At 32.9% G+C, this 14,614-nt stretch overlaps 1 protein-coding gene across 1 annotated transcript; it reads left to right on the plus strand.

Moving 5' to 3' along the window:
- The first annotated feature begins 41 nt into the window (after positions 1-41).
- Positions 42-7,353, plus strand: LOC132282825 (auxin-responsive protein IAA9-like). The gene is made up of 6 exons (XM_059784628.1): positions 42-334; positions 2,023-2,728; positions 2,941-3,167; positions 3,323-3,464; positions 5,746-5,807; positions 6,951-7,353. The coding sequence occupies exons 2-6, from the start codon at positions 2,055-2,057 to the stop codon at positions 6,986-6,988; spliced, it is 1,143 nt and encodes a 380-aa protein (XP_059640611.1). The 5' UTR covers positions 42-334; positions 2,023-2,054; the 3' UTR covers positions 6,989-7,353.
- Positions 7,354-14,614: the final 7,261 nt, after the last annotated feature.

The raw sequence follows: 14,614 nt of genomic DNA on the forward strand, positions 1-14,614 counted from the left end.
AGCCGTTGTTGACGATCGGCTCGGTATAAATGTCGTGCTCTAAATGTCAGACTTTAAAAAAAAAAGGGCAGAAAATAGACACACTTTTTCTGTAAATTTCATTGTTGCCCCCAACGATCACTTTGATTCTCTCTCTCATCTTAGAGATAATCGGTGAACAGCTTGAACTTTTGTTGCTTTCTGCTTAATGGAGGAACCTTAAACACACGCAGTCTCTCTCTCTCTCTCTCTGATTTTCGTTTTCTGTTATTCGTTTTTTATTTTTATTTTTTCTGGTTTTGATTTCGGGTGAATCGATTTTCTTCACTGCGACTGGTACGCGAAACTTGTTCAGGTATGTGTTCTGAGCTCTGGTTGTTTTACAATGTATATCAATATTATATATTCTTGTGATTTGTGACGAGCTTTCTTTTGGTTGAAATGGAGTTCTTACAGTGACATCTTGATTTTGCAAGTATGGTTTCATTTTATTTTAATTTCAGTGGTTTTTCTGTGGTTTTATTTATTTATTGTTATTCAGTATCTCACTGAGTCGTTTCCTTTTGTTTTCTTTTAATATATTGTATATTTCTCAGTGCGGAACACTTTTGAGATTCTGAGCTGATAATTTTATGAAGTAACGGATTTATGTAGCTTGATTTTTCTACTCTTTTTTTCCCCTGTTTGGTTGCCGAGAAAGCTAGGAAAAGAAAATGGGAAGGAATCTCCGAATCTGCAGTTTTACAATTTTCTGTTTTGTAGTAACTAACTGAGCTTACAAATACAATTGCAAAACTTAATTGCCTGACTCGATTCGACTCTCTCTCTCTGATTGTGTGTTAAGTCAAACAAACAATGTTAAAGGATGAAACATACTTAAAAAAGGAATTTCCACTAACTGAAAAAGGCTACAAATATTTTTGGTTGATATCTAAGTTGTTTAGATTGGACATTTTGTGTGCATATTTAGTTGATTCTGACCGTAGTTACTTCAATTATTATCTGTCTTAAATGTGGTTCCTTCTTTTGATTCCATGTGAAGCCCTCTCTGTTGGTTTAATTAGGGCTTAGCTAGGCTTTCCAACTTTTTGCTAAAATCTTATTCTGGTAACTAGTTTTTTTGATATAGAACCGTCTAGAATTGTTTATCAGGAACATATTTCAAATTTTCTTGCATAAATTTTGTTCTGATTTTTTACTAGACTTAAATAATTGTCAGATTGGCAAAATGGCTCCCTCATTGCAGTGTATGTATTATTCTCATTTACCTTCAGCCTTCTTCAACCTTCCTCGTGAAGAGTTTTCTTGGATTCATTGTGAACCCTGATGGGAGACAATTATAAGCTTTGACATATGCATAGTCCTGGTTTGATTTCATGTCTCGATGGAATCTTCATATTTTTTCTGTTTGATCTAGTTCCCTTGGTTAGGATGCAATCAAGAAATCATTGTAGGACGTTAAAAAAACAAACCTCATACCGTTCACTTAAAGCCCTGTTTTGGTCTTAACAATCGAATCTTTCGAGCTTTTTCTGTCTGATTTTGTTCCCATGGTTAGGATACAATCAAGGAAATTATTGTAGAAATAGTGAATCATTTAAAGCTGGTTTTGACCTCAACATCGCAGTACAATGTCTAGAGTCTGGACTTATGCCTTATATAAGCCTACTGGGTACTGTTTTCTGTAGTGTTTTTTTTTTTAAAAAATATATATATAAATGCTTTAAATTCTGCATTGGGTTGAGGTCATGCATTTACTTTTTGATTCCTTTAAACTTGCTTGCACCTATAGTTTTTTCCGTTATACTTAACATTTTCAGTTGCATCATATCTAGTCCTACTTAGTAGTGGCAGAAGATTGATGTTAGAATGAAGTTCTTGCTCCTTCCGTGTCAAATAATGGGTCTTTAGATTTTCTTTTTTCGGTTTCTTGTTTTGTAACTGTTCTTTCTCAAAGAGTCAAAGTCAATCCATCATTCATGTATACATCTGCATTTTCATTCCCGTGTGCACATTTGATTGTTGGAAACTATGGATTTACAGGTTAAGAGGAAATCTAGAAGTTTCTGAGTGTGATGTCTCCACCATTGTTAAGTGTTGAGGGGGAAGGTCAGGGCAATGTGTCCATAGTGGCTTCTTCAGCCTCCATGGACTGTATCTCCCAGAATTGCTCTGGATTAAAAGAACACAACTATTTGGCATTGTCTGATTGTTCTTCAGTGGACAGCTCCACAGTCTCTAGCTTGTCAGAGGACAATAAGAACAATGCAAATCTGAAGGCTACAGAGTTGAGGCTTGGTCTTCCTGGATCACAATCCCCTGAACGAGATCCAGATTTTAGCCTGCTGTGCTCGGGGAAACTTGATGAGAAACCTTTGTTTCCTTTGCTTCCTGCAAAAGATGGAATCTGCTCATCATTGCAAAAGGCCATTGTTTCAGGCAACAAAAGAGGGTTTTCTGACACCGTGGATGGGTTCTCAGGAATGAGAGGGTCTGTGTATACTGAAGGAAATTGGATGTTTCATGCAGCTGGATCTGATTCTGAAACAGCACAAACTGTGGGACAAGGGAAGCTTCCTGGTAGTGCAGGGATAAATGTAATGCTAAAGTCCAGGACATCAGGGGCTCAGTCCACCATATTGAAGGAGACATCATCAAAGGCATTACATGAACAGCCTCATGCTACAAATAGAACTGGCCATAATGAAATGAAGGCTTCTCACAGTAATAGCAATGCACCTGCTGCAAAGTAAATGCAAAGGGGTCTCCTAACCCCCCCTTTTTTTTTTTTTTTTTTCCTTTCCACTGCACGCGTGTGTTTTCTTTTGGGGTGGGGGAAAAAAGGGAAGAAGGGGGGGGGGGGGGGGGGGGGGGGGGGGGGAGGCGGGCGGCGCAGGAGAAAAGAAGAGTTTTTGTTGATCCAACTGGGCTTACATTCATTGACCTGCCTTTATATTGCAGGGCACAGGTAGTTGGTTGGCCTCCTATAAGATCATTTAGGAAGAATACATTGGCTACCACTTCAAAGAATAATGATGCAGTTGATGGAAAACCGGGCCTTGGTGCTCTTTTTGTCAAGGTCAGCATGGATGGTGCTCCTTATCTGAGGAAGGTAGATCTAAGAATGTATTCTAAATATCAAGAACTTTCTTCCTCTCTTGAGAAGATGTTCAGCTGTTTTACCATAGGTGAGATACTTTTGTAATATCGATTTTTTTGGTGATACGTAGTTATTTGTTTGATTGTGTGAAATTGTTTTACTTCTATCACAATGTGTTAAGTTTTAACACGAACACCTTATGTTGGTTTGGATCCAGTTACTACTGCTGCATTATGATTTCAGGTCAATTTGGATCCCGAGGAGGTCCAGGGAGGGAAACACTGAGTGAAAGCAAGTTGAGGGATCTTCTGCATGGATCAGAGTATGTGCTTACATACGAAGACAAGGATGGTGACTGGATGCTTGTGGGAGATGTCCCATGGGAGTAAGCTTCCATCTGTTTCACCCCTGCATTCCTTCTTCATAATTCTAAAAGTTGGATATAGGTCAAGTATGGAATTATCATATCATATCATATCATAAAAAGTATCATTTATGTATTGCATTTATAATGCAACAAAGGGGACTTTAGATGCATTTCTCTTGACAATAGGGAGATTATTTACTAAAGTTCTATACAACTTTACTATCCAAAAGATTATACTAAATGTACCATGGAGACATGCATTGAAGCTCTTTCAATATGCACTAGGATGTTTTATTTGAATCAACATCTTTATCCTCAGGAATATTAATTCAATATTATATAACTTCAATATATGTTTCTATTGACAGCAATAAGGATCGAAACATTGTTACATTCCTTCCTATTATGGATGTCATGCAAAGCAACATGTGGATTTTGGACACTATATATATATATATATATATTTTTTTTTTTCACTCTTTTTGAATAAATACATGTATATGCATATTTTAACTGCTAGCACACTACTAATACAAGGGAACTTTAGATACATTTCTCTTGACAATAGATAGATGATTTTCTAATATTAGTAACTGTATATTTATCTTATTTGTTAAATTTCCGTTGATATAAGTATAAAATCTGGATATAAAAGAGATAATGTTAATCAAAGATTAACATATTATATACCTATTTTGTTCCTTACCATTAAGCAACTATGCATGTTGGACAAGTTCACATAACTAAGAAAACAATTCTATATTTGGAAAAAATAAACAAACTGGTTTTGGTTACATTTATGTGGTCGGGAATTTGATTCATTTCATCAGGACAAAGCTAAATTGTGAAATGTCCTATATTAGATATTTGTACATACATATATATATTTCCATTTATACCTTGATATAAATTCATGCATTACACATCATGCCTTACTCACAATCAGGACTTCATTAATTGGATAGAGGATCACATGACATTCTAGAATGTGTCCTGTTGGCTGGATGCCTCACGTGTATTCGGACACATCTCATATCCATCATGCCATGTCTTGTTGTAACATAGATGATCACATATTGCCAAGTTCAGTAATTAATTTTCACACCACCCCAACCCCAAATATGAAACAAAGGGGGGAAAAATGAAATAATCTTTGTTTACAACACGCCAATATAGCCATGATGTGATGTATTCCAAGTACATTCCTGTAATTTCTTATATAGTGAAAGACATCTGTCTGTTTGATCATTTCATATGAAAGATTATCCTTTTCTCCCTATGTAACCTGTTTGGTAGATTAGTACATTTGCTGCTTTACTTGATCAACCGGTTTTGTCAGCTTAACAGTTTCAATCTTGGGATGCATTACACATGAACTGAAGATCAAAAGAAAGTGTTCCATTATACACTAAGGAAAGATCAGAAAATATTGGTCTTATATTGTTAGTTAAATTACAGATTGTTTATAAACTTTTTCTGTTCTGGTTCAGTGGTTGAGATTCTTTTTTTCCCTTCAGTTTGGGGCTAGATTATCAATTAAATCATAGGACATGTGATTTCTGTGTTTCATTTCACATGTTTTGCCTTACTGTTCCTATTAAGCTCTTTCAACTTGAACAGAATCATAATATATGGTGAAGTCTTTTGCATTGTTTATATTTTAGGCCTGATTTTACATCTACAATATATGTATGGAATAATGGAAAAACCTGGTCAATGATATTGTCGATTTGCCATATCAAACAATTTTTGGAAGTTGTGCTCATAATTACTTTTCTTTGCAATTTAGTTTGTAATTGGTATAGTTATCTAAATTTCTTACTCAAATTCCCATTTTCTAGCTGAAGTTTTTGAACTGCAGAGTCATCTATAATTGTATGCCCTAAATAGCCAAATGGCGGAAAAATATTTGTTTAGCTGAGGGATTTTTTCCTTTGTTGAATGACTAGATATTTTGGTCTTTTTTCTTGAGTCAACAGTCTCTGAATATTTATCATTGGATATTGACTTTTACATTGCCTGTAAGGTAATCACTGTGAAGCCATTGATGTTTTGCCGGCACTTAATGCTGCGATACTTTATAATAAGTGTGTGTACTTGTCTTGCCTGATGATGAATTGCATTGCTTTTGCTGTCAATTTTCCTTAAATGGACTGCACTTCTAATCAAACGCCGAACCCTATTTATGTCTTTAAAATCTGATATGTATATTTGATGATTTTTTTTTTTTTTTTTTCTTTTTCTTTCTCTGATTGCCTTGTATGTCTTTATTCTAAACTTTAGTTTGATTATGTTGCAGAATGTTCATCGGTTCATGCAAGAGGCTGAAGATCATGAAGAGCTCTGATGCAATTGGATTAGGTGTGTATTATCAATTTACTGTTTTATTTCACCACCGGAAAGACTTTTTCTAGCGATTGGAACAAAAAAGATTACATGCTATAGTCTATGAGCATGCATTTTTGGTGGAGAATGTTGGCAATGGGGATAACGAAAAACTTTTCACCTCTTTCTATCTTAAATACACAGTTGATGTTCTGGAAATACCCATTTAGATTGCACCCTGATTTCATTGTCACTTTGTACGGATTTCAAAATAATTATTTACCTGTCAATCTCAGTCTAGTCATTGTAAGGTATGGCAGGAGAAAGGAAGTGTCTTCAAAAATCAATAAGCCAATCAGATAAACTCTTTGCAATTGAAATTCTCAATTTTTTGTTCTTATGTTAATATTTACCGTACATCTCGTTAGTCTTGGCTTCTTAGTCAATCGTTAATGGCCAACATGAATTGGCTCCCTCTAAGAGATTTATATACTTATGATCTATTGATTTTGGAGCATCTCTGTCGACCATATTTTATGCTAGATTTGATATGATTTTGGAATGAGCTAAAAAGGATTAGGTAGCTTTACATAATAGGTTTCTGTGTTTCTGTTCACTAACAATTCTTGGTGACCTGTTTGATTCGAGGACCTTCATGCTAAAAATTTGATGTTATGTTTCTTGTTTAATGACTGATGTTGTAATGTCTCAGTCTCAGTTACAAGAGATTTCACCTTGGAACTGCTAGTATATAATGTTACTTGGAATTTTCGACCTGCAAATTGGTATTAGGTTAGAGAGGCCATTGCCTGGTGCAGTGGTTAAAGTTTGACTGCCAGGCTTGAGAACACAGTTACAAATCTAGGGTAGTCATTTTTCCAAATAATGCTAAGGATTAGACTGTAGCCAGTCTCCCCATCTTTATAGCTCCCTCAATATACGATGAGCGGTGGGTAATGTGTTCAAGAAAGTTTGTATTTATGTTGGGTGGGCTAATTACAATGAGTTGAAAGAAAAATGTGTGCAGCAGTAAATACCGCTTTCTATGTGCATTATTTACAACCAGTTTCAAGATTAATGCTGTGCAGAATGTTTTGCTGTGTTTTGCATTACAATTTGTTACATATTCTATCATGAGTAAAGAATAAGCTCACACTACTTTTCTGGTTTGATCTACAGCTCCGAGGTCTATTGTAAAATCCAAGAACAGGGACTAGCTAGTGCCTGGGCTTTCGAGTTGCTTAGTCTAGGATGGAAAGTTTCCAGGGGAGTGGGGGAAAAGCTTTTGCTGTATTACTGATTGTGGTGGTTTGAATGCTTCTTGTCTAATGTTTTGACGGCATGGAAAGGTTCATGTTTATCTACATTTGTCTGTAAGTCGATGACTATTATGTGACCTTACGATTTTTAAGAAAATTAGTGTTATGGGAGTTCAGATTTCTTACAGTGGCTTCGGTTCTGCTGCTTTGTATTTGATGAATGCCTGTGAACGGAAAACCATCTGGGAATCATGCTTCTTTATTCATGTCATGTAAATTGCATTTTTTTTTTCTTTCATTAATTTGATTTTTTTGTTGTTCCATTTCAAAAAGAACTAGATTTTGTTTATTGTTGTTATGTATGATGAACAATATTTTATGATTTTTTGATAGGTCAAACACAAGCCCTTCAACAATTGTGAAACACAGATTTATCAGCTGTATTTGTAACTAATTATAGAACAATGTCTGAAAGAGGGGGAATTCTCAGCCTCGGCAACTAAAATACCTTACCCAAAAAAGCAGTAGCGTGTGTTGAAAATTATGCAGTTGTGTTTTAGGAGCTTGACATTGATCTGATTTTGGGAACGAATGAAAAAACAGGTTTAATTCCATTTATTAATAGTAATAAAAAATAAAAAGAATAAGAAAAAAGTGTAGCATGGTTTGGGAAGGTGATATAATTTTTATTTTTATGCTTAAAAGATATTGTTTTTTTAATCGAAAATGCTATGGTGAGTTCACTAATGGCTGTGACATGTGAAATTCGTCTCCCTTCTCAAGTAAAGCAATAAAATCAAGTCATATTTTCTAAATAAATGTTTAAAAAAAAATAAAAAGAAGAAAGAAAAAAACAAAATTAGATTCCCATGATCTCATGAAAATTAAAGCACATATGATATCCAAATCACTGGGTATGTTGACTTTTATACACACATAAATTCCTTCTTTTCTTTGCAGAAACATGCATAGATTTTCAATCCATAGTGGGAACAATGTGAGTGGAAGCAATAATTAACATATTTGATGGTGAGTGACCATCATAGTAGTCGTTATTGGGCGGCTATTTTAGATAATAATACAGCAATATAAAAATATATACAGCCATTAAATAATATATCATCAACAGTTGGTGCATTGCATCATCTACTCAAATCTTGATTTCGTTCCATTTCAATTCTTTTACTTGTTATGTTTGATGCAACTATGACAAAACAACTTGATTAAGTACCTCATCTGAACTTTTTTTCAAAGTTGAACTTTATAGTATTTGGCTAAATTAATTGTTGGCTTTGTGATGTGGTATATTTTGCCTTTTTTTGCCCTATTAGTGATGTTTTTGGTAGACCAATTGCATCTTTAGATTGATTATTCTGGAATTAGTGCATGCTTAATCATGATCACCTTCACTAAGTAACTATATATATATATATATAAAATAGTTTTAATGGGACTTTCACCCTTGTTATGGATTATATATAGATTATCATGTTTCCTGGAATTCAACCATGTAAAGTGGAGTGGCATTTGATCTTTGTCTCTGTCAAAGGAATCATGGCTTTTTATTCAAAGTAGTATTATTGAAAAACCCTAATCTCTACCTTTAACTTTCATAAACATAATATAGCTACACCAGTGGGGGGAAAGTTATGATCATATAGAGAGTGGAGATTTGATCATGACATTATTTACCAAAAAAAGAAAAATACTTGATCATCACATTTTTGTAATGTGTGGTACTTGACTCAAAATGTATACGGCTATATTTTTTTATCTGAGATTTAATTATTACGTGATTCTTGTTTATTGTGATTTGTTCATTTGTTTATGAGATGTTGATGACTTTGTTGTGAGGTTTGATATAGAAGTATTTTCTTGGTGGGAGAAGTTGAACTTAATGTCACCTACTTCAACGAAAAATAAGAGATGTAAAATTAAAAACAAAGTTGTAGTGGGTACTGAAATTAGCTGTAATCACTCGTCAATTAGTGAAGAAATCTGGAGTGGTTGGTAATGTTATTGTAAAAAATTATTCATCCTTTAGAAAACTTTTGTTAGTACTGAAGCCTCAAATGTCATGAAAGTGCCATTTCTTCATTTGAATTATTGAAGCATCTTACTCTACTTTAATTTCACTTAATCAAGGACGAATTCAGGAATTATCAATGGGAGCTAGTATTGAACATAAATTTAATTACACAATTTCATAAGTAATTTTTTTTTTTGAATGGGTTAAAAGGGGGGACTAACACTACTATTAAAATTTAAAAAAAAAAAAAAATTGGGCTGAACATATTATACTAAAAAAAATTATTTTTTTTTGGGGGAGCTCAAGCCCTCCCCTCTGTGTCCGCCACTGCACTTAATATTTCAGACTTGCTTTGTAACTCTAAAAATAAAAAATTATATTTGGTATAATTTTTTGAAAATTCAGTTATAAAAATGTTATTATTATTTTTTTAATAAATAATTAAATTTCAAGAAAATGTGGAGTAGAAAAACCAAACTTTTCTCAGAAAATAGTTACTGAGGACTAAAAGGCTGTCTTCATGGTTGAATTCCAGGAAACAAAGAGGGTTTATGATGCTACAGAAAATTGATTTGAGAACAATTAATTAGGTATGTTGATAAAAATGTGACTCAATTCTCTCCTGCTAGACCTTGTTTTTACACACACATTGATCATACCCTTCCTCTACTGCATTGATTAGTTGAAGACAACAATCAATGCTACAGATATTTACCCCGCAAAAAAAAAAAAAAAAAAAAAAATCATCAATCAATGCTAGTGATCTTCTCTGTGTACGTATGTTCCTTAAGCTGCCACATTGCCTGATTATGGCTGCACTTCAAAATCCCATTAAAGTGCTGGTGGCTCTTCTGGGGAGTTCTGAACCGTGTCTCGTGTTCTCCCAATCCTCCACGCGTTCCTCCTACCACCATGTCGATTGAACGTGTCATTGATTTTAATGAAGATGCTATCATTTTCAGAAATCTCTATGGATTGCCAATCCGTGACCAAAAACAGTGGATGCAAATGGTACATTTATTTGGTCCGCGTGATTTCAAATCGTACACGTTGACATTTAGGACGCTGAAAGCCCGTACTGTCAATTCGATACATTAGGCAGTGATGTGAATTTTTGACAATGTATCAATTTGTGTTACATTATTAGGTTTGACAATTAAGTTGACAGTAACATAGATCATCTAGTTGAAGAAGCCATCATGGTTGAGTAGGTACCATGTCCAAACATAATAGACTTTGATGTATCATAATTATTTGGTCCTCGAGGAGATTAGCTCAAGTAATTTGGTGGGGTCGAACTAGGTAAATAGAAATGGAGAATGTAGATAGCGTCCAATTTCATCACGCTACGGGTTTAAACTAAGCATATAACATTACTAAGATTTGCCTAAATAAAGTAACCATATTTGAACATATTCGGAGTTGCAAATTACTTGAGGGTGATTTATATGTCAACTATTCTAATATCATCTTAAGAATAGATTGATTCTTCATTTTATTTATTTATTTATTATATATACAAAAAGGATAAAAAAAAAAAAAAAAAAAGTAGCTGTACTTTTGACATTCTATAATCATTTGCAGAGAAACACGTTGCCAGTTTGCATTGTTACTTTTCCTTTTTGATGATTTTTTTGTCTGAGAATAACTCAACGGTTCTTGATTTCATATGAAAAATTAGGCCCTGTAATCATTTGTGGTGAAATTCATTTGGTTTCTTACTTTCCCTTTTTCTAGAGGTTTTTTTTTTTGAAGGGTAGAGTTGTCTCATAATAACTTGCCAACTTCTATACCCTATGACATGACTTACCCTTGATTGTGTGGCTTTTTATTTATTTATTTTAAATTAGTAAAATTGCAAAGATACATCTATTCTTAACCGGGACAAGCCTAGAAAATAATCATAAAGTATACTCCGTCGTAATACTTTTATTTTTTATTTAAAAAAGTGTGAAAAAATACTCATAATATTGTATAAGATGGTTCATTAAGTGCTATTTAATTACCTTAGGGTTTAAATTTGTCAAAGAACTTATTTGCACCAAATTAAAACTTTAGGGATATTTTTTACATGTGAGGGGTATTCTCCAATAGTTTCCTTTTAGGTCTTTTAAAAAATTATTTATTTTTATATATTTTATAAAATGATTCAATAAAAGTAATTTAGTTAATTTAAAATTTAAATTTTTTAAAGGGACTTATTTATACTAATTCAAAATTTTAAAAATATTTTTTGTACATAAAAATTATAATATACAAGTAAATATAATTTTTAGGGATGTTTCCTGCCTCCACCCATTCTTGACATGAAGCTTGTTACCAATGTGGCTCAATGCTTAGAATCATGATAATATATACAAAATAGTCACATTTTGGTTGGTGGGGATTATAGCAGTAAATGTATTCCTGACATGTGCCCCAATAATGACAACACCACATCCACCAACCGGAGGTAACCCTTTGGTTATTCATCACACTACATAATTATTCAACTTCTATTATTATTATTATTATTATTATTATATGTATATATAATCTATGTATTTATATGGAACTAATGACATTAATTGCTTTTTCTCCATACTGCAGCTTATCCATGTGACCTCACCTAATACTAATGGCAGTTTGAACGAATATCCATTAGACCCAACTGCTAATCATATACCAAGAAATCAATGAGGAATTAAAAAGTTCAAAATCATGGACCATATGCATTATTATTTTATTCGAATTTTGTTTATTTCTGGATGTTGAACAAATGAGGCCAAACAATATGATCGGTTGGCCTTGGCCCCTCCGGTCAATGTCGTCAAGGGAGATATTTGGATTCATGGTTAGGAACTTTCTCTTTCCAAACGATGATCACAATCATTTTATATAAATAATATCAAATGTTATGTATTAATTGAAATAATATCAAATGTTATGTATTTCGTATTAATTGAATGAGAGTTTAATAATGACTTTTTTACTTTAGTTAAAAAAAAATAAAAATTAATATAATCATTGGTAAAAATGAAAAAACTTTACTTTTTTATTTATTTATTTATTTATTAGTTTTTACATAAAGCTTCATAAATTAAAAGAAAGGTCCGATGGAGTTTATGAAATAATAATAATAATAATAATAATAAAACTCTTTATCAAATGGTGAGAAACAATGTGCATGATCCTCTAAGTATGCAAATTTGTCACACATTGTTAATGCAAAGGGGGTTCACATAGATCTAAGCAGAGATTATTAGGCCCCCAAAATTAATTTCCCCAACTTGGTTTTTGACAAATCAAGTCTTGGTGGATCTTTCATCTTCATGTGCATTTCTCAAGATTTGTATGCTTATTTTTTTATATTTGTTTTGAATACTACATAGAACCAGAGAATTTGATAATTGAGATGACTTCCTAATTGTAAAAGACAGTGTTGTTCCTGCTGAACCTTTTTTTTTTTTGGTGTACAAAGTCATTACCTTCTCTCTTGTGTCCAAATCAGGTGTATTGGGATATTCCCAATGGGATTAAAAAAAAAAAAACAAAAGTTGGTTGATCCTAGCATAAACGAGGACAATTTTCTAATCCTTCTAAAGTCAAAAGAATGATTGGTGGTCACGTTACAACTTTTATTATAAGATTAAACTTGCAAATACAAAAGAGTGAATGGACCCATTAACTTTATATCCCAAGCCCTTTTTAATATTACCCCTCTATTGAGTGTGCTCGAAGGCAAGTGCATGTATTCACACACACACACAAGCAAGGAAAAAGCTTCCCTAAGTGGACACAACAAGGTTAAAATTCTATGATAATTGGATAAATTATTAGTGGAACCATGTGATCCAAGTCAATCACAATATATCACACAACTTAATTGAGATCACGAAATTTCAAATTGTGTAATAATTTTTTTAGTTATACATAATGATCCGGTGTTAATTTTCTTTTGATGCTAAATTTGGTTACAAAAGAAAACTTATTCCTTAATTCTCAAGCACAAGAACCGTACTTGGTGTGTAAAGAGGGTTGCATGACCCGCATTAGATGGACCTCATGTAGGATTTTCTTGCTGAAAATTTCTGGACCACTTGATCTGTTTAACTTGCTGATGATCATAGGATTTTGGGTCATTTAATAGGAAAATTAACCATTTTAGTTAATCAGGGAAAATAAATAAATAATAGTTACTCATTCAGAGTTACTACAAAACTAGTTTAGAAAAAGCAAGTTTTGTATTCCATCTATCCTACACTCAATCATAACTACTATTTCATGATAGAAGCCCATAAACTTAACAAATAGATTAAAATAGTCTGAATCATTTTCCTTTATACCTCATCCCACTCAATCATTGTGAAAATTCTAAAGTTTAATTACTACAACCCTTTTTTCTTTATTCCCTTTTCTTTTCTGGGCCAGTTAAACTTATAGTATCTTCACTTTTTACAGTTTAGTTAATCATTTCCTCCTTTTAAACGCACAACCTATAACAAATAAAATCATATCAATTACTAATTCCGATTCCCAAGTACATGGAATACATAGCCTTGTTTGGTGACTGTTTTAATTTTATGTTCTTTTTTTTTTAATTGCGGGTGGTGTGCAAGCTAAGCAAAATATTAAATTGTGTTTGGCAATTTTTATTGTGATTTAATTATTGAAAAAAAGTCCAATTCAAAGATAAAAATTTGATGTCCTTTTTTAACTAGCCATTGTAGTTTCTAATCTTACAATATTTTTTTTTATCAAATATGTTTTTGTTTTGTTGCTTCTGAAATTGGTGTGAAAAAAATTACATCACTAAATATGTTTCCAATTACTATTTGAAAATACTTCACAATAAAAATGTTATTTTCATTTCAGATGAAAATATTAACACAAAATGAAAACGATCATACTCTACAAATATTCTCCAGCTCTATTCTTTTTCAATATAGAAAAAATTGAGTGTAAGTTTTTTATTTTTCATGCTACTATGAAACACAAACCATAAAGAGTTTCTCATACCAGTGCACATCAAAATATCAAATTCAGCTTCTCAACCAGAAGATTCTACAACCATCACTAACAATTTAACAAATAAACATCGGTATTGACGACGACGTTCTGACGTGCATTTACTACACTGACCCTGCCACCAATGCCTACTCTGACCCACAACCATTCACGAACCTCTCATGACATATCAACATGGGCACATTATTTTTTATATGTATTTTTTATTATCATTATTTAATGTAGGAGTAACCAAAAAAAAAAAAAAAATACAGTAATAAAAAGGTAAAGCTTGACTGGACCGACCAGTAACCGGTCAAGCTCTGAAATTCAAAGAGAACATAGTTAAACCCCGAGAGAGTAATATTTTTTTTTTTTTCGGAAAGTGAGAGAGTAATATTTACTTATAAACAAAGCATTTGGGTGATTTTATGTCCCCTAATTAAAATGCCAAATTAAATTTAATATTTGTAATTGGGAGTTCCCAATGAACGGAAACCGTCAGGCTTGACTAACGGCGTTAAGGAGGAGGAGAAGCACGTGACTGTGAAAAGGGCAAAAAGTGTGAG

The sequence above is a fragment of the Cornus florida genome, unplaced genomic scaffold (assembly GCF_030987335.1).
Source record: "Cornus florida cultivar Cherokee Brave unplaced genomic scaffold, ASM3098733v1 CherokeeBrave_3.0.0_Hap2_Chr11, whole genome shotgun sequence".
Classification (NCBI taxonomy): Eukaryota; Viridiplantae; Streptophyta; class Magnoliopsida; order Cornales; family Cornaceae; genus Cornus; species Cornus florida.